Raw genomic sequence first — 23,092 nt, forward strand, 5'->3', positions numbered from 1 at the left:
TCAGTTGTGCAGGAGAAAGGGGGCGGTCGGCTTTCTCCTTTCAAGAACGAGTTATTTTCAGCTGCTGACTGGAGACGGTGCACGTCTGGATACGAGAGCATTTCCACTATGGGACTGGAAACAGACACACACCCGGCAGACTTCAAGAGCCTCAGACTGAGGAGAAAGCCTTTCCTTCTGCTGCTACTGCTGCTGCCGCTGCTTTTGAGGGTCCACTCTTTTCATGGTTTTTCCTGCCAAACCAGAGGCACCTCCGCTGCTGCCACTGTTCTCTTTGGTGTCATTCAGCGGCTGTCCAGAGGATGAGACTCCCCAAAGTCCTCACTTTCTTGCTTTGGCACCTGGCTTGGCTGGACCTGGAATTCATCTGCACTGTGTTGGGTGCCCCTGACTTGGGCCAGAGACCCCAGGGGGCCAGGCCAGGATTGGCCAAAGCAGAAGCCAAGGAGAGGCCCCCTCTGGCCCAGAACATCTTCAGGCCGGGGGGTCACAGCTACGGTGGGGGGGCCACCAATGCCAGGGCAAAGGGGGGCACTGGGCAGACAGGAGCCCTGACACAGCCCAAGAAGGATGAACCCAAAAAGCTGCCCCCCAGATCGGGTGGCCCTGAACCCAAGCCAGGACACTCTCCCCAGACAAGGCAGGCTGCAACGCGGACTGTGACCCCAAAAGGACAGCTTCTTGGGGGTAAGGCACCACCAAAGACAGGATCTGTCCCCAGCCCCTTCCTGCTGAAGAAGGCCAGGGAGCCTGGGTCCCCTCGAGAGCCCAAGGAGCCATTCCGCCCGCCCCCAATCACGCCCCACGAATACATGCTCTCGCTGTACAGGACGCTGTCCGAGGCTGACAGAAAGGGAGGCAACAGCAGCGTGAAGTTGGAGGCTGGCCTGGCCAACACCATCACCAGCTTTATTGACAAAGGGCAAGGTGAGGGGGCGGGGGGGGGCAGGGGCACGGCTCAGAGGGAGGGGCATCTGCATGCATGGAGGGGGCTCTTAGAGCCCCGCCACTGCACTGGTGGGAGACGGTGTGTGCATCTGGCCTGGGTGGTATCTGGGACTTACCTCACACACTCCAGGTCCCAGGCTGTTGGCATGTCAGAGCTGGAGGGCACCTGGGGATCACCAAGCGCCATTCCTGCAAGGTGCAGAGGGGGTTACTGAAGCCTGGGAAGGAGATAAGACCTGCCTGTTGGTGGCAGAGTTGGGGACCAGCCTCTAAGACTCTTGATTACCAGGCCATGCTCTGTGCTTATGTGAATTGGCCAGACTTTCCAGGCTGCAGAGGGTTGTAGGTTTTCTCAGATGGCAGAGAGAGAAATTAATCTCAGATACCCATGGTTCTCCCACTTTGCCTTTGGCCTGGGGGGCAGAGGGGACAAGATAGGTGATGACAGTAAATGAGGCATAGTGGAGTTCTGGAACAACCTCTAGATATACGAGGTGGGGCAGGGTGGACAACAGACCTAGGGTCTAACTCACCGTGTGACCTTGGGAAAGCCCCTTCTCCCTTTGGGGTCTCAGTTTCCCCATCAGTACAACCCTATGGAGGTTGGATTGGGTGATTTCTGAGAGCCCTTCAAATATGAAAACTTTTTGTCCTGTCCTAAACACACATCATTTTTATCATGAACCCAGGAGACGATGTGCTCCCTTCACTTCTCCCTCTGCCCACCCCACATCACTGTCTTGGCTTTTCCTCTCAACTTGCTGTGTGATCTCAGCAAGTCCCTTCCCCTCTTAGGGCCTCAGTTTCTCCATAAGTGTGAAGAGGGAGGTGGACCTGATTGCTAGAGTTGCTGGCAGCTCATACATTCTGGTTCTGGGAGTCTTGGGACTTTGGCTGGCAGGGTGGGGGAAGGGTCAGAGAGAGGAAGAGGCTCCTCATTAGAGCTGGCCAGTGGGGGAATGACAGAGGTGGGGGGAGGCACAGAGGCAGCAGGTCTGGCTGAGGTTGGGGGAGGTGGCCTGGCTGCCTGCCCAGCCAGAGCAAGCTGTGGCCCCTTGGGGAAATTATAAAATAAGTCCCTGTGCCCCCCAGCTCTCAGGGAGCTTGGAGGGGGGAGATGGGGAGTTTAAAGGCCTAATTAGCTTCTAGAGCAATATTATGAATGTTTCCCAATGGCAAATTGGTATTTAGGAAGGAAGGCATGCTGATTCGGACATACTACTGAGCTTCTTATACACACACACAGCCTTATATTTATGCGTACATGCTGAATCACACACACACGTACACACGTGCACACACACCTTACATATATGCAAGGAATCTTCTTACATATATATAGACACATATACATACATACCCTTCAAATATTCACACAAGCCCAATCATACATGCATATAACATGTCACTCACATATGCATTACTTTTCATACTCACATGTGAACTGAACCATACACCCACACACACACAACAACTGTCATTCACACACACACACACATTCACGTACCCAGCAGGGTAAGAAACATACACAACAAAATCATTATACTGGGAAGCCAGGAAAATTGGCTTATAGACAGGCTTTTTTGTTAACTTGCTGTGTGACTTTAGGCAAGTCACTCCCCCTCTCTGTCCCTCATCCATAAAACAAGAACACTAAGATCTTCTTTAAGGCATGGTATAGTAGAAGCAGCTCAGGATCCGGTGTAAAAAGTTCTAGGCTGGAGTTCCAGCTCTGCTTTTTCCCAGATGGGTGACCATGAGCAAGTTACTAACTTCTCTGAGCCTCAGGTTCCTCCCCTGGAAAAACAGGAGTCATTATAATGCCCATTCCACCTATCTTACCAAAGAGAAATCATATTGGATAACAGATGGGAGAGGGGCAGGTAGAAGGCAGTTCTAAGGCTGATGGACCTCTGCTATGCATCTCATTGACACAAACACCCAGAATCACTCAAATCAGCTACAGCCACATCTACAGATCAACAATCCTACTTGGTTGACTGTATAGGAAGCTCCCTTATTTTGAAAAAGGCTCCCAGTGGTTTGGGTCTTGCCCTCTGTCAGAGTGGGGAAGAGGTTAAAGAACGTTCTCTCGAGGGGAGAAGAGCTGTGGTCCTCCCCTGAGGCCTTAAGGTGACCAGCTCCCTTGGTGAGGTTGTGGGGAATGACTTATGGGTGTTCTCTCTAGATGACCGAGGTCCTGCGATCAGGAAGCAGAGGTACATGTTTGACATTAGCGCCCTGGAGAAGGATGGGCTACTAGGGGCCGAGCTGCGGATCTTGCGGAAGAAGCCCTCGGACACAGCTAAGCCAGTGGCCCCCGGCAGTGGGCGAGCTGCCCAGCTGAAGCTGTCCAGCTGCCCCAGCGGCCGACAGCCGGCGGCCTTGCTGGATGTGCGTTCCATGCCAGGCCTGGATGGATCTGGCTGGGAGGTGTTCGACATCTGGAAGCTCTTCCGAAACTTTAAGAACTCGGCCCAGCTGTGCCTGGAGCTGGAGGCCTGGGAACGGGGCCGGGCCGTGGACCTCCGTGGCCTGGGCTTTGACCGGGCTGCCCGGCAGGTCCATGAGAAGGCCCTGTTCCTGGTGTTTGGCCGCACCAAGAAACGGGACCTGTTCTTTAATGAGATTAAGGCCCGCTCTGGCCAAGATGATAAGACCGTCTACGAGTACCTGTTCAGCCAGCGGCGAAAGCGGCGGGCCCCACTGGCCACACGTCAGGGCAAGCGGCCCAGCAAGAACCCCAAGGCCCGCTGCAGTCGGAAGGCGCTGCATGTCAACTTCAAGGACATGGGCTGGGACGACTGGATTATCGCGCCCCTGGAGTACGAGGCCTTCCACTGCGAGGGGCTATGTGAGTTCCCCCTGCGCTCCCACCTGGAGCCCACGAACCATGCAGTCATCCAGACCCTGATGAACTCCATGGACCCTGAGTCCACGCCACCCACCTGCTGTGTGCCCACGCGGCTGAGTCCCATCAGCATCCTCTTCATTGACTCCGCCAACAACGTGGTCTATAAGCAGTATGAGGACATGGTCGTGGAGTCTTGTGGCTGCAGGTAGCAGCACTGGCCTCTGTCTTCCTAGGTGATACATCCCAGGATGCTGGTCACAAGAGCCCCTCCACGCACTCCTGGAATCACAGAGGGGTCGGGAAGCTACAGCCAGGAGCATCTACACAGCCTGCGTGAAAGGGGATTTCAACAGCCTTGTTCACTCTCAGAGTGGGAACTGGGCTGAAGGTCTCTTTCTATCCACAAGTCCCCCTGTCTGAGGATCTCTGCCCTTCTGCTGCTCTGACTGGCGGGGACAGGCCCAGGGAGACAGACTCTGAATGGTACTGAGACCCAGGAGGCCTTGTCTTCCAATGAAACTCAGCCCACCACCTCTCCTTACCGGGACCTTCTCGATCTCTGGACTCTCCAGGGAGGGCTCGCCTTGGGAGAGGCACAGGTGCCACCTCCTCCTTGAATTACCATTGTGCTTGATGACTTTCTGCCCCTGGGGCAGATGGATGCTGGTTGGGCAGGGGTGGGAAAGAGGGGGAGCGGGTTTGGGCATGGGTGTGAGGCTCTTAGACTGTTAGATTAAAATGTACATTGATGAGATAAAAAACAAAACCATGCCTAAAACTGTGGCAGATTTCTTATTTACCCCAGGGGACCCAGTGACCCTTCAAAGAATGACTGTCCCAGAGAGGGGAGGCGGGCTGCCCAGAGCAGAATGGGACAGAGAGCACAGGCTGAGCAGGGCCAGTGCTACCTCTAACCCCATTCCTGGTTTTCTTCCAGAGCTCCATCTATTCCACTGAGGCATAGCAACAGAGTTAGGTTTCCTTTTTGACATTCCTTAGTCAAGTTTGTTGCCTCCAAAATGGGTCCCTTAAATGGGAGGGAAACTGGGGATTTCATTTCCTCTAAAGTCATCCCCACTTCATTCACCAGTGTCTGCTCTGTCCCCTCTCATCCCCACATCATACTCACAGAATCAACTGGTCACCATTTAAAGGGCCCTTCACCTCTCACTGGGGAACGTGGGCTGCCACGATCTCCTCTTCCCCTATGGGGGCATCTCTTTTCTGTCACTGACCACTGTTCCTCATGTAATCTTACCTGTGATCTTATCTTACCTGCTACCCTCCAGTTCGGCACACATTCCACCCCTTCACCCCAGCTCTAGAAACAACTGGAGCTCCTCCCCTTTACATTATACCATATATAAATACATAATTATACATTAGTAACCTCCCCACTGACCTTACTGACCTTAGACGGACCAATGCCAGACACATTCCTGCTTGGGGCTTGGCCCAGACTAAATGCCCACTTCCCTTTTCCACTAGAACCTATGGGGAAGAGCGAGGCATGAGCTCTTGGGAGGGGAATACAGCTTTCTGGTAGGGAAATTTGGGCACCTGAGTCCTTGTTCCAAGGGCTCAGGACCAGGTTCTGCCTGGCTGAAGAAAGGGAGGACCAGCAGAAGAAAGCCTAGGCCTCAGCTTCCCACCCAGGGGGCTTCAAAATTTCCCCCATCTCTCTCCAGCTGGGTCTTCGATTCCCAGGGCTCCTAGCCAAAGCTGTTTCAACAGTAAGAATTCTTGCCCAGCTCTGGGCAGATCCTGTGTTTCTTCCCTCTAGGCCTGAAACCTAGGTTGTCAGGACCTGAAGCAAGAGCCCAGGGTGGGGGGCAGCATACCTTCGAGCTACCTCCCTGGCTTGGAGGCCATTCCCTGTCCCTGAGGGGCCAGCCTGAGCCTGGAGCCTAGCCCTCCCTGGCCGAGTTTCGTTGTGTTTGGCTGGGGGCAGGCCCACAAGCTCTGGAAGTAAACAAAGGAGCTGCACGGCAGACAGAGTTCTGGTGTATGTGAGAGGAGAGTGAGCCTGGAAGGGAGGTGCCCGGGGAGGCCAAGCAGTGGACTGTGGACACAGGGAAAGCAGTGTAGAAGCAGGGTGGCTGGAGACCCAAGGGCAGAGAGGCAGGGGACCAAGGGGTCACAGGTGGGGCAGGCTCCTACATGCACTGATTTCCTGGGCTGTACGTCCCTGGTTTCTTGGAAAGTCTGACAGACTGGAGCTCTCCCTGCCTTATCCCTATCAGAGAGCTTCAAGGACTCTCAGCCACGGTGCTCTTCCTGCTGAGGCCCAGGCATTGAATTGAATGTTTTGGCTCCAGCTTGATACCCTAGGAGCTTCCTCTCCCTCCTCCACCTGTCCTAGAACACTTTTTCGCAAGAGAACCACTCAGACTCTGTACCTGACCCCCTTTCCCACCCAGACTATGGGGAACCAATCAGATTGCTGTGGGTGGGAACAGCCCTTCCATCCTAACCATCTGATCTGTTCAACTGCCTCCTTGGAAAATTATCCCCACCAGGCACCCACCTCCAGTCCCAATCATAACAGGCTGCATACTTGTACAGGGCATTCTCACACCAAAGTGTTCAAGGCTTATATCGTTCTTTAGAGTTCACAAACACTGTCTCAGCTGTGGTCTCACAGCTCTGCTGGCCTCAAAAGGCAGCCCAGTTTCAAATTTCAAGATTTGTCACTTAGAGTTAGAGGCCTTGGGCAAGTCGTCTAATTCCATGAACCTTGATTTCCTCATTTGTGAAAATAAAAGTGGGGGGAAGGGTAAACGATGTACCTATTTCATAAGGCTAACTGTGAGGATACGAAAGACAGCACAGTACCTGGCACAGAGATGGCACTCAACAAATGTTAGTTGTTATCATTATTGTGCCTCAAACAGTCTTGTGAAGCAGGCAGGGCAAGGAATGTTACCCTCTGCTCCCCTATTTTTACAGATGAGAAGTTAACAATCCAGAGAGGTAACTGCAGGTCTCCTGCAGGTCTCTGTATTCTTTGTACCATTCTTGCCACTTTTCTGGACCCCCAATTCCACTGACCCCAGTCTTGGCAAGTAGTAGAATTATCTTCCCGGGGCTTGGCGCCCTGGTCTTAAAGTATCTCCTTGGGGACACAGAATATTGTTAGTTCTCAGGGAGAAATAGCTAAGCATATAGTTTAGGGCAGGGAAAATGGGAGGTCCATAGCAGAGGAAAGAAGTGAGGCCCCCAAAGCTCTGATGCCATCTCTTGGCCTCTTCCACATCCCTGTGTCCCAGGGCCACAAGCTGGAGAATCAGCTGTTTTAGGGCTTGGAACACACAACCTTGGGAAGCCTCTGACTTCACAATTAGTTCTTTTGATCTGAATATAATGTGAGGAAGCAGAGTTAAGCAGAATAGTCATATATGCTTAGGAGTCAAGCAGATCTGGGTTCCAGTTCTAGTTCCACGACTTTCCAGCTGAGTGACTTCGAGCAAGTTACTTAACCTCTCTAGTTTCTCTAACTGTAAAAGAGGCATAATAATATCAAATTTAATGGACCTGGGATGCAGGAAAGGGGATATTCATTCATTCCATCCATCTTTGATCCATCTATTCATGTATTAACCAGTAAATATTTATTGAGGGTCTTCTATGGCTCAATACTGTTCTGAATGTTGGGGTAATAATATAAACTACAATGTTTATTGAGGGCTTATTATGTGCCAGGTACTGTGCTTAGCACTTTACATGAAGTCTCTTATCTTGCAATGATCATGCCTTCAAGTTCCATGCATGAATGAAAGAGAAAATAAAGATCCCAAAGGATACTAAGATGGTAAGGTAATAGACTGAATCAAAGGAAATGAAATAAAACAGGGGGGAAAGTCATCAGAATGCATGAAACCAACCATACAAGTACAAGATATGAAGTGTGATTTCACAACTTCAGATGGGAAAGAGATAGTGTTGTAGGTAGCTGTGAACTTAGTAGAATCAACTGAATATAATGTGGGTGCCTAAGTGCAAATACAAGTGTGGGCTTTGTTAATAGACATGTACTGTACAAACCCAAAGAGACTGTGGTTCTGCTCTCTTAGCAGGACTTGGGGAGTGTTGGGATGGAGAGAATAAGGGAGAAGCAGAGTCAAGGGTGAATCCTGTGGCTTTTTTGCTTGAGCAACTGGGCGGATGGTGTGCCATTCAACAACAATGAAAAGAGAGAACACAGAAGGAGGATAGATTTTTAGAGGAAGATGATGAGGTCAGTTTTGGACACGTCAAGTTTGAAGAACTCTTACAAGATTAGCTTTAACGAAGAAAAATGGCAATTCTTCCATTGAAATGATATAAAGAAGAAAGGATACATGCACGTTATACAAGCAGGTTTGTTTGGTGGTGGGAAGTTGAGTTTCCTTCTGATGGCTTCTAATTTATTTTTTCTCTGTGAAGCAGGAGGTGAGGCTATCTGTTCAGAGACAGTAAGAAGGGGTCAGAGTCAAGGAACGTGGAACAGGTTCCTGTTATGGGTTGAATTGTGTCCCTCAAAAGGAATATGTTAAAGTCCAACACCCCTGCCCCTAACCTATGAATATAACCTTATCTGGAAAAAGGATCTTCACAGATGTAATCAAGTTAAGATAAGGTCATCAGGGTGGACCCTAATCCAGTATGAGTGGAGTCCTTATAAGATGAGAAGAGACACAGAGACAGGTACAAAAGAAGTCCATGTGCTGACAGAGGCAGAGATTGGAGTTAAAAAAATCAAGAAACAGCAAGGATTCCTGGCAATGACCAGAAGCTAGGAAGAGACAAGGAAAGATCCTCCTCCCCTAGAACCTTCAGATAGAGCGTGATCCTTGTCAACACCTTGATTTTGATCAGAATTTTTTTTTTTTTTTTTTTTTTTTGCGGTACGCGGGCCTCTCACTGCTGTGGCCTCTCCCGTTGCAGAGCACAGGCTCCGGACGCACAGGCTCAGCGGCCATGGCTCATGGGCCCAGCCGCTCCGTGGCATGTGGGATCTTCCCGGACCAGGGCACAAACCCATGTCCCCTGCATCGGTAGGCGGACTCTCAACCACTGTGCCACCAGGGAAGCCCAACACCTTGATTTTGGACTTCTTATCTCCAGAACTGTGAGACAATACATTTCCATTGTTTTATGCCACCTGGCTTGTTTTTTTTTTGTTGTTGTTATGGAAGTCCTAGGAATCTAATACAGTTATAAACAGTAGTTTTGGAAAAGGGGGGCAGAGTTGAGCGTAATAAAGGTTGGTATCCATATTTGATGGTACCAATATGTTCCTTGCATGATTTTCTCCAATAGTACTCAATAACCTAGATGCAGGCATGGTGTCTCTCTAGGTGGGGGGGCAGGGATAGAAAGACATTTGAGCAAGGGAGTTACATTGCAAGAGATAAGCAATTACAGTGACAGACTGTATTATCTGAGCTAGATAGAAGGAGAGAGATGAGAGTTGACAGACTACTGTGTAAAGAGAAGAGATAAAAAGCCTGGAGGTCTCAATGAGGTAGAAATGACAAGTGTCCTAGGAATGAATGGACACTTAAAGAGTAGGATGGTGAGGGAATTCCCTGGCTGTCCAGTGGTTAGGGCTCCGTGCTTCCACTGCAGGGGGCACAGGTTCGATCTCTGGTCGGGGAAATAAGATCCTGCAAGCCGCATGGTGTGGCCAAAAAAAAAAAAAAAGGACGGTGAGAACCCAGAATGGCATAAATTAAAATTTTCATAATTAAAACAATTCTGGTGATGAGGTTCAGGAATTGGCCATGGGAATGGGCGGCTGGACACTTCATAGAAATGGAATCATACTCATAGTGTATGTAAGCCTTTTGCGATTGACTTCTTTCACTTAGCATAATATTTTAAAGGGTCAGCCATATTGGAGTGTATCAGTAGTTCATTCCTTGTTATTGCTGAGAAATAATCTGTTTTCTGGATATATATATCACATTTTATTTATCCATTTCATCAGTTGAAGGATATTTAGGTTGTTTTTGGCTATTATGAATAATGTTGTGATGAACAACCATATACAATTTTTTGTGTGGGCATATGTTTTAATTTCTCTTAAATATATACCTAGGAATGGAATCACTGGGCCATATGGTAACTTTATGTTTATCATTTTTAGGAACAACCAGACTGTTTTCCAAACATCACATACATCAATGTATGAGGGATCCAGTTTTTCCACATCCTTGTCAGCACTTTGTATTACATGTCTGCTTGATTATAGCCATCTAGTGGGCATGTGAAGTGGTATCTCATTGTGTGTATGTGTGTGTGTGTGTGTGTGTGTGTGTGTGTCTTTCCCTAATGACTAATAATGTTGATCATCTTTTCATTAGCTTCTTGACCATTTGTATATCTTCTTTGAGAGACGTCCATTCAAAGCCTTTGCCCATTTTTTTTTTTTTTTTTTTTTTGCAGTACGCGGGCCTCTCACTGTTGTGGCCTCTCCCGTTGCGGAGCAACAGGCTCCGGATGCGCAGGCTCAGCGGCCATGGCTCACAGGCACAGCCGCTCCGCCGCATGTGGGATCTTCCGGGCACGAAGATCCGGACCGGGGCACGAACCCGTGTCCCCTGCATCGGCAGGCGGACTCTCAACCACTGCGCCACCAGGGGAGCCCTCCTTTGCCCATTTTTGACTGGGTGTTTTTTTTTTAATTACTGAGTTGTAGACTTCTTTGGATATTCTGCATACAAGTCCCTTATCAGATATGTGATTTACAAATATTTTCTCCCATTCTATACCTTTTCGCTTTCTTGATGGTATCTTTTGCAACATAAAAGTTTAAATTTTTATGTAGTCCAATTTATCTATTTTTTCTTTTGTTATTTGTACTTTCAATGTTTTATCTAAGAAGGCTTTGCCTAAAACAAGGTCACAAAGATTTACTCTTATGTTTTCTTCTAAGAGCTTTATAGTTTAGCTCTTATATTTGGATCTGTGATCCATTTTGAGTTAATTGTCCATATGGTGTGAAATAGGAGTCCAACTTCATTCTTTTAAATTCTTTAAAAATTTTTGTGAATATGTATTATACCTCCACAGGTGTAATATGCCTGAGGGCAAGGACCAAGTTCTACTTCTTTGTATTTTCCATAAAACCAATGAGTCAACTTTTTTTTTTCAGAATAAGGTTTTGAGAGTGATATGGATATTTTTCTTTCAATTTTATTTTATTTTATTATTATTATTTTTTCAGCTGCACTGCGCTGCTTGCAAGATCTTAGTTCACTGACCAGGGATCAAACCCAGGCCCCTGGCAGTGGAAGCTCAGAGTCCTAACCATTGGACTATCAGGGAATTCCCTTGTCTTTCAATTTTAAAGGTAATTATATAGATGCAGTACAAACTCCAAACAATGCAAAAGGATATATAGTGAAAAAAATATGTCTCCTTTCCAGACCTAACCTCCTAGTCTCCCAGCCCTCTTCTTCAGAATCAACCATCATAACCACTATTACCAGTTTCTTGTGTTTCCTTCCAGTGATTTTCTACAGCTACACTAGCACATACTTAGAATAGGATCCAAAGTCTTTACCATGGCCAACAAGCTCCCCCATGATCTGGCCTCTAGGGCCAGGTTGTCAACCTCATCTCTTACCATACTCTTCCTTATTCTTTTGGCTCTAGGCCGTGATAACCTCCTTTCTCTTCCTTGGAAACACCAAGCATTCTCTCATGTTGGGACCTTTGCACTTGTGTTCTCTCTGCCCAGCATGCTCTTTTCCAAGATATTTACATGGGTCACTCTCTCATTTCATTCACATTTCTTTTTTTTCTTTGGCTGCGCCACACAGCTTGCAGGATCTTAGTTCCCCAACCAGGGATTGAACCCAGACCCCCGGCAGTGAAAGCACCGAGTCCTAACCACTGGACTGCCAGGGAATGCCCTTGAAACTTTTTCTTGACAATATCATCACCATCTTTGCACTGATGACATCTATTCCATGGCCTGGAAAAACAATCCTTTATTGACTCCAACTATCAGCTCTCTCCTCTGCTAATCCCAAGTTAGCTAATGATTTTGAAGAAAAATCACACAGAAATAGATGGATGCTATTAAAATTTTTGCTCTTAAGTGTATAAGAATATTCATGGGAACATTGGTCATAAGAACAACAACAAAAAGAAATAAACTATATGCCATATATATCATATGATAGAACAGCTGTTAAAAGGAAATGAACTGGATCTATGTAGAGCAACATATATAGAATTTTAAAAAGAAACTAGTAAAAAGAAGGAAGCAGCAAAATAAAACAAAACTATGCTGTCAATTAAGTTAAAAAAAAAAAGGAAAAAAATGAAAATCCACACCAACCAGAAAGACATTTTCTAAGGGAACATGTATATGTATATGAAAGCATTAAAAAAGATCTGAAAGGAAATTCAATTTTAGAGAGGGTGGAAGGTTGGGATTCAAGGTGATGGTAAAAAGGGACTTTAACTTTATCTGTAACATGCTAATTTTTAGAAAATACAGTGTAATCATAAATCACTTTTTAATTTAAAATTAATTAATAAATTAAAATTTATAAAGTGGAGAGTTACCAGCTTCAACTAGATTCTCCATATTTCACTGGCCCCTTTTTCTTTCATTCTCTGTTAAACTTTAAACTTTCTCCTTCTTCTAAACTATAATCTCATACCATCTGCCTTCCTCTGAGTAGAAAAACTTTCCTGCCAAGTTAACAGAGAAAATAGAAGCCATCAGAAAGGAAATTAAATATCAGTCTTTTCTCTTGTCCCCAACATCTTAGTTCATCATCTCTTGTGTGAATTATTTACTTGGTCTTAAATTTGCACAGTTTTTGTATCACATTTGCTTCTTGAATCTGATTAACAAGAATATTGCTCTTATCCCCCCCTTTTTTTATAGATAGGTAGTTTTTTTTTAAATAAATTTATTTATTTTTGGCTGCATTGGGTCTTCATTGCTGCCCGCGGGCTTTCTCCTGTTGCAGCGAGCGGGGGCTACTCTTCATTGTGGTGCGCGGGCTTCTTGTTGCGGTGGCTTGTCTTGTTGCGGAGCACGGGCTCTAGGCGCACGGGCTTCAGTAGTTGCGGCACGGAGGCTCAGTAGTTGTGGCTTGCGGGCTCTAGAGCACAGGCTCAGTAGCTGTAGGAAGGGAAGTGCCCCCCCCTTTAAAATAAATTAATTTATTTATTTATATTTGGCTGCATTGGGTCTTTGTTGCTGTGCACGGGCTTTCTCTAGTTGGCGGCGAGCGGGGACTGCTCTTCGTTGTGGTGCGCGGGTTTCTCATTGCAGTGGCTTCTCTTGTTGCAGAGCATGGTCTCTAGGCGCGCAGGCTTCAGTAGTTGTGGCTCACAGGCTCTAGAGCGCAGGCTCAGTAGTTGTGGCGCATGGGCTTAGTTGCTCCGCGGCATGTGGGATCTTCCCGGACCAGGGATCGAACCTGTATCCCCTGCATTGGCAGGCGGATTCTTAACCACTGCGCCACCAGGGAAGCCGGGAAACCCCCCTTTTTAATATGTGATGCAACTTGTCCTAACTTATGTGTGGGAGCGCTACACCACTGTTTCCAATACCAAACACATAAGCTGTCCACTTGAGTGCAAAGCATCTAAAGGGTAGTTTCTAAAGCGCAGTTTCCTTCCCATGTTATTATTACTATTTTTTTTAATTTGGTTGCGCTGGGTCTTAGTTGATGCAGGCGGGCTTAGTTGTGGCATGTGAACTCTTAGTTGCGGCATGCATGTGGGATCTAGTTCCCTGACCAGGGATCGAACCTGGGCCCCCTGCATTGGGAGGGCAGGGTCCTATCCACTGTGCCACCAGGGAAGTCCCCGCATGTTATTCTCTAATTTAGCTCTTTGTTGTTCCCTTCATAGCACTTACCACAATTGTTAACTATTTTATTTTTTTCATCGGCTTACTAGACTTTTGTGACACAGCACCTCCAGCCTCTACCCCCCCACCCCCAGGTCTATGAGCTCCAGGAAGCCAGTATCCACACCTGTCTTGTGTCCAGCACATAGTGACCATTCAGTGGGTCTATGTTGACTGAATGAAAGAGAAGGGAGTCCTTCAGCACCCTGACCTTCTGCTCCCAGTCACCCCAGGAGCACTGACACCTTCTCTCCTCTACTGTTCTTGGGATACAATGAATGCAAGAGGTGTTCTAGCCAAGGCCATTCTCTCCCAACCTCCTGCGGAAACTCTTTGCGTCCTTGATTCTTTCTTCTGTATCTTCATCTTTATAATAATTTCCTATCAATACTCAAAGATGCTCCCAATCACAACCAACCAACCAGAAGCCCCTAAAGTTCCTCCTTCGGGTCTCAGGTCAGCAGGTGACCACCCTCTTCCCCTGAATTTCAGGACTCAGCCATGCCCTTTGTTCTTCCTCCTACTCTTTCTCAGGCTCGTTTTAGAGAATCTTTTTTTTTTCTTTCAGTAATTGGCTGGGTTGGGTCTTCATTGCTGCGCGCGGGCTTTCTCTAGTTGCGGCGAGCAGGGTCTGCTCTTCATTGCGGTGCATGGGCTTTGCATTGCAGTGGATTCTCTTGTTGCGGAGCACGGGCTCTAGGAGCATGGGCTCAGTAGTTACGGCTTGCAGGCTCAGTAGTTGTGGCGCACGGGCTTAGTTGCTCCGTGGCATGTGGGATCTTCCAGGACCAGGACTCGAACTTGCGTCCCCTGCATTCGCAGGCGGGTTCTTAACCACTGCACCACCAGGGAAGTCCCTTAGGGAGTTCTGAAGTGCTAGGATTCTCCCAGGATTCTGTTCTTTTCAACCATCGGTGAAAAGGGGGGAATCCTTGTGGGGACAGAGTCTGGGAAAGAGGGACTCCGACAAGGTGGTGCTGAAGACTGAGGCTGGGTGAGGTGGGTTAATGAAAGAGCTATGAAAAGCCCGAGGCAGAGGTCAAAGAGGACAGGTGTTGTGATGACTTGAGCCTCTGTGACGTGTCTGGCGGAGACTAGGGAGAGCGGGAGGCGCGCGCGCGTCCCGACCGTCCGGCCGCGCCCCAGGCCCTGCCTCCTCGCGCACAGCAGTGAAAGCGCGCGCTCGTGTGCGCAGCGACCTCTGTGCGCCTGCGCCGCCGTTGCCGGGCATCCGCCGGCGAAAAGACGACCTAGGGGAGGGGTGGTGGCAGCGGGGACTCCGGAAGCCCACCTTTCACCCGGAAATGGTTGTCGAGAAACATGGCGTTGCTGGTGCGAGTCCTTGTGAGTGAAGGAGTAATTTTGTGGTGTCGCCCACCGGGCCTCCGGGTTGGAGTCGGAGAGGGAGGGGCGGGAGCAACTGGACGGAAGTGCAGGAGCGGAGCTTGTGCGGTAGCGAGGCTGCGCGGCCGCATCTCTTCGGGGAAACTGAGGCAGTTTCCCACCTCCCCCGACCCTCGGTTTGGCCGTGGCTTCCCCCTCTTTGGAGAAGGCGTGAGACTGACGTCAGATATAAATTTGACGAAGCTTGCTTTTCCTTGGTCACCACCTGTGACTCCTTCCCCTCAGGGAGAGAGGCAGCGCGTGGGGCACTGATTGTAGTTTCGGGAGACCCGGGTTCTAGTTTCTGTTCTGTCACTAACGCTCAGGGTGACCTTGGGCAAGTCACTTTTGGGGTTCAGAGTTCCCATGGGCAAAGCGAGGACGTAAATCTGCAAGTCTTTGGGATTCTGAGGTTCTTTGGGTTTGTTTCAGAGATCAGTAGATCAATTATTAACTCTATAGTTAAGTGGAATACTCTTATATGCTATTAGAGTGAAAGCTGCACGAGAACTGGGGTCATATCTGTCGTTTTCACTCTGCCTAGCACAGTGTCTGGCACATCATAGGTGTTCAGTAAAGATTTGTTGAAGGAATGAAATAAGTGATGAAGAACTACTCGACTAATTAACACCCATATGGGAAGCTGCTGCACCTCTTGTGATTCAGTCCTGAACTTCTAGCCGACTCTGACTTATAGAAATTAAAGAGAACAAGAGTTAGGAGGATACAGAGCTTGGGTCCTAATCATGGAGGGATAGTAGAATTTATAATTTTATCAAGTCTTTAAAAAACTGGGTCAAGGAGATTGTTTTTCATAGCAGACACTGTGTATTCCTGCCTCTAGCTTTCTTTTGAGTTCTGATATTAGAAATATTTGTGTCTAATCTTTTTATATGTGGCATACACGGCCTGTGATTTTACTTCTTGTATTCCTTGTCAGCCTAGCAAAGTGCAGTGCCCTCTGTTGTTGCGTAGTAAAAGTTTTTTTGAAGAGTAGCTCCTGTAACCTACAGAAAGTAACTTGGTGAAGTAATTGTTGATGCCAGGGCAGGAACTGATTCAGATCTGAGGACTGCTGAGGAAATGGCAACTAGGATGTCCTAAGTGGTTTTTTTTGGCCATGGTGCTCGGCTTGTGAGATCTTAGTTCCCTGACCAGGAATCGAACCCAGGCCCCTGGCAGTGGAAGCGCAGAATCCTAACCACTGGACCACCAGGGAATTCCCTCCTAAGTGTTTTGTTTTTTAAAAAAATATTTATTTATTATTATTATTATTATTTTGGCTGTGTTGGGGTCTTAGTTGCGGTGCGCAGGCTTCTCTCTAGTTGTGGCTCGCATACTCAGTAGCTGCAGCTCATGGGCTTAGTTGCCCTGCTGTGTGTGGGATCTTAGTTCCTTGACCAGGAATTGAACCTGTGTCCCCTGCATTGGAAGGTGAATTCTTAACCACTGGACCACCAGGGAAGTCCCCCTCCTTGATGTATTTTTTTTAATTAATTAATTAATTTTTGGCTGCGTTGGGTCTTTGTTGCTGCGTGCGGGCTTTCTCTAGTTGTGAACAGGGGCTACTCTTCGTTGTGATACACAGGCTTGTCACTACAGTGGCTTCTCTTGTTGCTGAGCACAGGGTCTAGGCGCTCGCGCTTCAGTAGTTGTGGCATGTGGGCTCAGTAGTTGTGGTTCATGGGCTCTAGAGCACAGGCTCTGTAGTTGTGGTGCACAGGCTTAGTTGCTCTGCGGCCTGTGGGATCTTCCCAGACCAGGGATCGAACCCATGGCAGATTCTTAACCACTGTGCTACCAGGGAAGTCCCATCCTAGGTGTTTTTAAGATAGATACTTTGCGGGGGAAAGATGAGAATTTTATTGGGCTGTAGATCTGAAATGAATACCTTGACTTGTCTTGGAAGTTAGTGACTTCCTCAGCTGAGCATGCTGCTGAGCATGTGGATGGTTACAGGATCTTTTCTTCTTGGTTGGTAGCATCCAGTGAAACCACCTTTCTAACTGCCTTCTATTAGTTGAATCTTTTTCTACCCCCCATTTATCCCTTTCTATTCATCTTTTTAGGTGGAAAGCAAGATTAGGTAAGGAAAGTCACTTTCACTTTATACGGTATACTGTAATTCTTTGAAGTCTTCTTATCATATGTTGTAATGTGTGACAAAGCAACAGAAACTCCCTTAGGACTAGAGAGTTACAGTAAACATGAAAGTAGCAGATATTTATTGATCACCTATGCTGAAGAGGCATTAGGGTTATGCTGAAGAGGCATTAGGGTTAAGCACTGTGAGGAATTCACAAATACAGGAAAATGCACCTGTCTAGGTGTCGGAAGAGCCTTGTTTGAAAGCTTGGCCCCATTACTTACTATGGGTATAGCCTTGAGCAAATCACCTAACTTCTCTGAGCCTCAGATTTTCTTGAGGGTAAGTTTGATAGGGTTGATCAGAGAATCAGTTGATACAAATGACATTTTAAATGCTTGTTTTCCCTTCCTTTTAATTCAGCAACTATTTTGAGTGTTCACTGCATTCTAGCAACTCTCCAAGGGACTGAGGATGAAAAACAGAGAACTTATTCTCATGTTTATAATCTAATAGCAGAGACAGAAAAGAAAACTACTGATAACAATTCTTGAAATGCTGTGATAGAAGTCTTAACTAGGTGCTGTGGTAGCAGAGTAGAAAGGCACCTAACCCAGCCTGAGGACAAGCATTTAGATGCTTAAACTAAATGAGGGAGCATTAGATGGGGAATAGGGGAAAGGAAATAGAGGAGAAGCATTAGCTTATGCTACTATGCTAGACAACAAAGGCGCTCTAAGTAAATCGCTCAGGCTGGACTCGGGGGCACTTGTGGGGAAATGGCAGTAGAGGAGACATTGCCTTGCATGTCATAGTTAGGGGTTGGAGATTTATCTTGAGGCAGAGGGCAGCCACTGAAGTATTTTAAACGAAGGGAAGATTTATTTTTAAAGGTTTTTTTGATGCATTTACTCTTGTTTTTTTTCTTATTTAAATTTTTTAAATTGAGGAATAATTGACGTACAGTAAATCACACTTATTTAATTGTATAATTTGATAAGTTTTGACACAGGTATACACCCGAAAAGTCATAATCATAATAAAAATAATGAACATATCCGTCACTCCCCAAAATTTCTTTGCGCCCTTTTGCAATCCTTATATTGCTCTCCCTGCTTCCAGCCACCATTGATCAGGGGAACACTTTGTTCCTTCTCTTATTTTTAAATTGAAATTAAAAATTTTTAATTTGAAAGTAAAAAAAAGTCCAATCCACATAGTAAACAAAAAACATAGATTTTTGTTTTAATAGATCCCTGTAACAAGGGTGGATGTAACAGATGGGTCAGTCAGAGAGGGCTGAGATTAGAGTCCCCAAGGCCAGTCAGAAACTAAAGTAATCCTGGAAGAAGTGATGAAGCCTGTACTAAGTGGGAGATGGACAGTGTGGTTAAAGAAGAAGGGATGGTTGCAAGAGGTATTGAGGAAATTGTCTACAGAGCTTGATGAGAGATTAGATGTTAAGGATGAGGAAGAGGGAAGAGTCTAACAGCTTGTCCCAGGTCAGCCTAGGATGACTGAGTTAATAGCAGTGTTCTTCACTGACAAAATCTAGCTGGAGTTTTTGGGGGTTTTCTGTTTGTTGGTGTTTTTTTTTTGTTGTTGGTTTTTGTTTTTGCAGCTGGATATTTGGTGTTCAGGAGAGGGAGCTGAAATATAAGTTGTAGTTGAAACAAAAATGTTGAGATTTCTCGAGCAATAATATTGATAGGGAACATTTATAGGGCGTTTACCATGTGGTAAGCACTCAAATACTTTATATGTGTGAACTTGCTAAATCCTTATGACAGCCCTTTGAAAAGGTAGGCACTATTATTCCCCCATTTTGCAGACAAGAAAATTGAACCACCGAGAAGTAGTATTCCTGAAACATTCTCATTAGTCTCCCCTTACTTTTTCCTCTTTCTGTCTTTTTGACCAGTTTTTACCCTTCTCCAAGGATGGGTTTGGGAAGGAGGAGTAAACTGAAACACTGCTATTGCTGAGTAGATCTAGCAGAGGAACTGGACATTTGAGCAGTGCGCTGGGGCTTTTTTATGGTTTTATGAGCTGTTTTGACATTGGTAATAATTTTTACTTTTCTTTGATAGTAGTATAAATTGCAGAAAGCCACACTGGATTTAAAAAAAAATTGTAGTAGAATACGCATAACATAATTTACCATTTCAACCAATTTTAAGTGTACAGTTCAGTGGTATTAAGTACATTCACATTGTTGTGCTGCCATCACCACCATCATCCAAAGAACTCTTTTCGTCTTCGAAAATTGAAACTCTGTACCTATTAAAAGATAAATCCCTATGCCCCACTCTACCCAGCCCTGGGCAACCACCATTCTTTCTGTCTTTATGATTTTGACTACTCTAGGTACCTCATATAAGTGGAATCATACAGTGTTTGTTCTTTTGTGTCTGGCTTATTTCACTTAACATAATGTCCTGAAAGTTCATCCATGTTGTAGCATGACAGAATTTCCTTTTTTTAAGGCTGAATAATATTCTGTTGTATGCATATACTACATTTCATTTATCCGTTAATGTGTTGATGGGCACTTTGGTTGCTTCCACCTTTTGGCTATTGCCAAATAGTGCTGCCATGAACATGGGTGTACAAATATTTGTTGTAGTCCCTGTTGTTACTTCTTTTGGGTATGTGCTCAGAAGTAGAATTGTTGGATCATATTGTAATTCTATGTTTAATTTTTTGAGCAATCACCATTCTGTTTTCCATAGCAGCTGCACCATTTTACATTTCTACCAGCCAAGCACAAGGGTTTCAATTTCTCCACATCTTCTCCAACACTTATTTTCTTTCTTTCTTTTTTTTGTTTTTGTAGTGGCCATCCAAATGGGTGTGAGAGGATAATCTCATTGTAGTTTTTTTTTTTTAAGATTTTTTTTGATTTGGACTATTTTTAAAGTCTTTTTAAAAATTTAATTAATTTATTTATTTTTGGCTGCATTGGGTCTACATTGCTGCGCACAGGCTTTTCTCTAGTTGCAGCGAGCAGGGGCTACTCTTTGTTGCGGTGTGCGGGCTTCTCATTGTGGTGGTTTCTCTTGTTGCAGAGCATGGGCTCTAGGCATGTGGGCTTCAGTAGTTGTGGCATGTGGGCTCAGTAGTTGTGGCACATGGGCTTAGTTGCTCTGTGGCATGTGGGATGTGGGAGCTTCCCAGACCAGGGATCGAACCCATGTCCCCTGCATTGGCAGGCGGATTCTCAACCACTGTGCCCCCAGGGAAGTCCCATCTGCAAGTATTTTTTCACATATTTTTTCTGTTCCTTATTTCTCTCTTCTCCGTCTGAGACTTCCATTATACATATGTTGGTATGTTTGATGGTGTAGGTATGTTTGCTGGTAGGTCTCTGAGACTCCATTAAATTTTCTTCATTTTTTTTTTTCTTTCTGTTCGTTGGGCTGGATAATCTCAATTGATCTATCTTCAAGGTCACTGATTCTTTCTTTTGCTCCAATCTGCTGTTAAACTTCTCTAGTGAAATGTTAATTTTATTTATTGTTCTTTTCTTTTTAAAAAATTTTTTTAAAAAAATATTTATTTATTTATTTGCTTGCACCAGGTCTTAGTTGTGGCAGATGGGCTCCTTAGTTGCAGCTCGCAGGCTCCTTAGTTGTGGCTTGCCTGCTCCTTAGTTGCGGCCTGCGGGCTCCTCATTTGTGGCATGTGTACTCTTACTTGCAGCATGCATGTGGGATCTAGTTCTCTGACCAAGGATCAAACCCAGGCGCCCTGCATTGGGAGTGCAGAGTCCTATCCACTGCACCACCAGAGAAGTCCCTTATTGTTCTTTTCAACTCCAGAATTTTTGTTTGGCTTTTTGTAAAATTTCTTTCTTTATTGATATTGTTTATTTGGTGAGATACCATTCTCATACTTTGCTTTTGTTCTTTAGTTATGGTTTCCTTTAGATCTTAAAATTTTTAAATAGCTGGTTCAAAGTCTTTGGTTTGTCTAATGTCTGGGCTTCCTCAGGGACAGTTTCTACTGATTTTTAAATTTTCCCTTGTATTGACCATGCTTTTCTTGTTGTTTTACATGTTTCACAAGTTTTTGTTGAAAACTAAACATTTTAAATAATATAATGTGGCACCTCTGGAAATCAGGACTTTGTTTTCCCAGAGTTTGTTGTTATTTTTCTGTTTAGTGACTTTTCTGAATTAATTCTGTAAAGTCTGTATTCTTTGTCATGTGGTCTCTGCCCAGTTAGCTTAGTGGTCAAGTAATGATTGGATGGAGATTTCCTTAAATGCCTGGAACCAATGAGTCTCTTAGTATTTGTTGAGGGGCTCTGTGTGCATTTTGGAGCATGCCTTCATCCTTCTGCCAGTCATTTGACAGTTCTGCCTTAACCTTCACTTCCTGCTTGCGAAGCACCTCAAGGTCAACCAGAGATGAGAGCTTAGAGCAGTCTCAGGTCTTTCCTGTTCTGGGCATGTGCACAAACCTGTGCATCTGCTTGGCCTTCAAATTCCCGGGAATATGTCAGAGCTTTTCAAGGTCCCTATGCATATCTCATTCCTCTGATTTTCCTTTTAAACTTTTTGATTAGCCTATTGTTTTCCCCAAGTATTATCCACTGCCTCAGGCAGCCACAAAGTTAAACAATTGCCTCTATTTGTTTTCCACTAACGCTCCTGGGGAAAATGGTTATCATACTGGAGGAGTTTCAAGACGGATGGAGTCTTCTAAGGAACTGCTAGACAGATCAAATAATTCCAGACCTTTGTGAATAAGGTTTGAGGAGCTTCAACCCCATTCAGGAGTCAACTTTTCTCCAGAGAAGACTAGTTCCTTTCAGTGAATACTACTATTTAGAAACCAAGTTTGGATGCTACATGTTGTCATTGCAACTGAGGTGTCATTGCTTCCAGGCCCTATCAGTACAGGAGTAGGAAGTATATGTATGTGTATACATATACATAAACACACATATGTTGATTTCTTTACCTCTGTATATTAAAAACTTACACCAGTTACTCTAAATCCATCCCAATAGCACAGGGTTTATTCTGTCCTTTTGCCTTTTCATATTTGTTAACTCCTTTCTCTGATAGAAACCTGATCCCTCATCCTTAATATATTTACTGATTTGCTCAAATCCTTCCTGTATTTGTGAATTCACATACTTGCTAAAATTTATTTGTAACCCGAATCAATACTTGTGGTGCTTTTGCAGTCATTTGTGGACATGTGCAGGGGGTGAAAAATTTGAACTGCAACATGCATATTCCTGGCTGAGGTGATACTCTGACTTCTTGTTTTAGCTATTATGCTGTAAACAAGTATCCTTCTCATGGTCAATTTAGTGTCATGTTTTTTGCATTTTTGTGCTTTTGTTGGTGATTTCCCTGTTTAAAATCGCCCCCAGGTGTAGTGCTGAAGTGCTGTCTAGTGCTACTAAGTGCAAAAAGGCTGTGATGTTTCTTGTGGAGAAGATTTGTGTGTTATAGATGAGTTTTGTTCAGGAGCGAGTTAGTGCTATTGGCTCTGAGTTCAGTGTTAATGAATCAACAACATATTAAATAAGGTGTCTTTAAACAGAAACACACAAAACAAGTTCATGTATTGTTTGGTTGATGAAAATGTTGTGACCAGAGGCTTGCAGGAACCTAACCCTGTATTTTTCCCCTAGGAGCAATGGTTCAGTGTTTGCTAACTTAGTGTTTGTGGTCACTTTGTAAAACATAACTATGGGGAGTAGGAGAATTGACTACCTGTAAAGCCTTTTCCAGCTCATGGATGAGCAAAGGAAAATACTATGTATCTTAAAAACTACATGAAGAAAGAGTCTGCTCAGTGGACTGATTAAAGTGTAGTCACAAAAAGAGCTGATCTGTGAGAATATTTTCAAATACGATGTAAAATCACCTGCAAATCACAATATGCACAGGAAATACAAACATAAAACGTATCTTTAAAATTTTGGTTGAAGTGT

At 45.4% G+C, this 23,092-nt stretch overlaps 2 protein-coding genes across 3 annotated transcripts in view; both read left to right on the top strand.

Annotated features, from left to right (window-relative positions):
• Nucleotides 1-302: 302 nt before the first annotated feature.
• On the top strand, nt 303-4,011 carry GDF5 (growth differentiation factor 5). Its single transcript, XM_060124003.1, has 2 exons — nt 303-927; nt 3,137-4,011. The coding sequence occupies exons 1-2, from the start codon at nt 303-305 to the stop codon at nt 4,009-4,011; spliced, it is 1,500 nt and encodes a 499-aa protein (XP_059979986.1).
• Nucleotides 4,012-14,883: 10,872 nt separating this feature from the next.
• The window catches only part of LOC132505142 (ubiquinol-cytochrome-c reductase complex assembly factor 1), a 90,986-nt gene continuing 82,777 nt past the window's right edge, over nt 14,884-23,092 (top strand). For both annotated transcript variants that reach the window (XM_060123049.1, XM_060123050.1), the window contains exon 1: nt 14,884-15,011. In XM_060123049.1, coding sequence (XP_059979032.1) covers nt 14,988-15,011 — 24 coding nt within the window. In that variant the 5' untranslated portion in view covers nt 14,884-14,987. The remainder of the gene's footprint in view (nt 15,012-23,092) is intronic.

Source organism: Lagenorhynchus albirostris, chromosome 15 (genome assembly GCF_949774975.1).
Source record: "Lagenorhynchus albirostris chromosome 15, mLagAlb1.1, whole genome shotgun sequence".
In the NCBI taxonomy this organism is placed as follows: domain Eukaryota; kingdom Metazoa; phylum Chordata; class Mammalia; order Artiodactyla; family Delphinidae; genus Lagenorhynchus; species Lagenorhynchus albirostris.

What these genes read in the sequence shown, in the direction of transcription:
- GDF5 (XM_060124003.1), top strand. Translation starts at nt 303, where the DNA reads ATGAGACTCCCCAAAGTCCTCACTTTCTTGCTTTGGCACCTGGCTTGG. An exon ending in CTTTATTGACAAAGGGCAAG is followed by an intron (nt 928 to 3,136) that starts GTGAGGGGGCGG and finishes TGTTCTCTCTAG; the next exon opens with ATGACCGAGGTCCTGCGATC.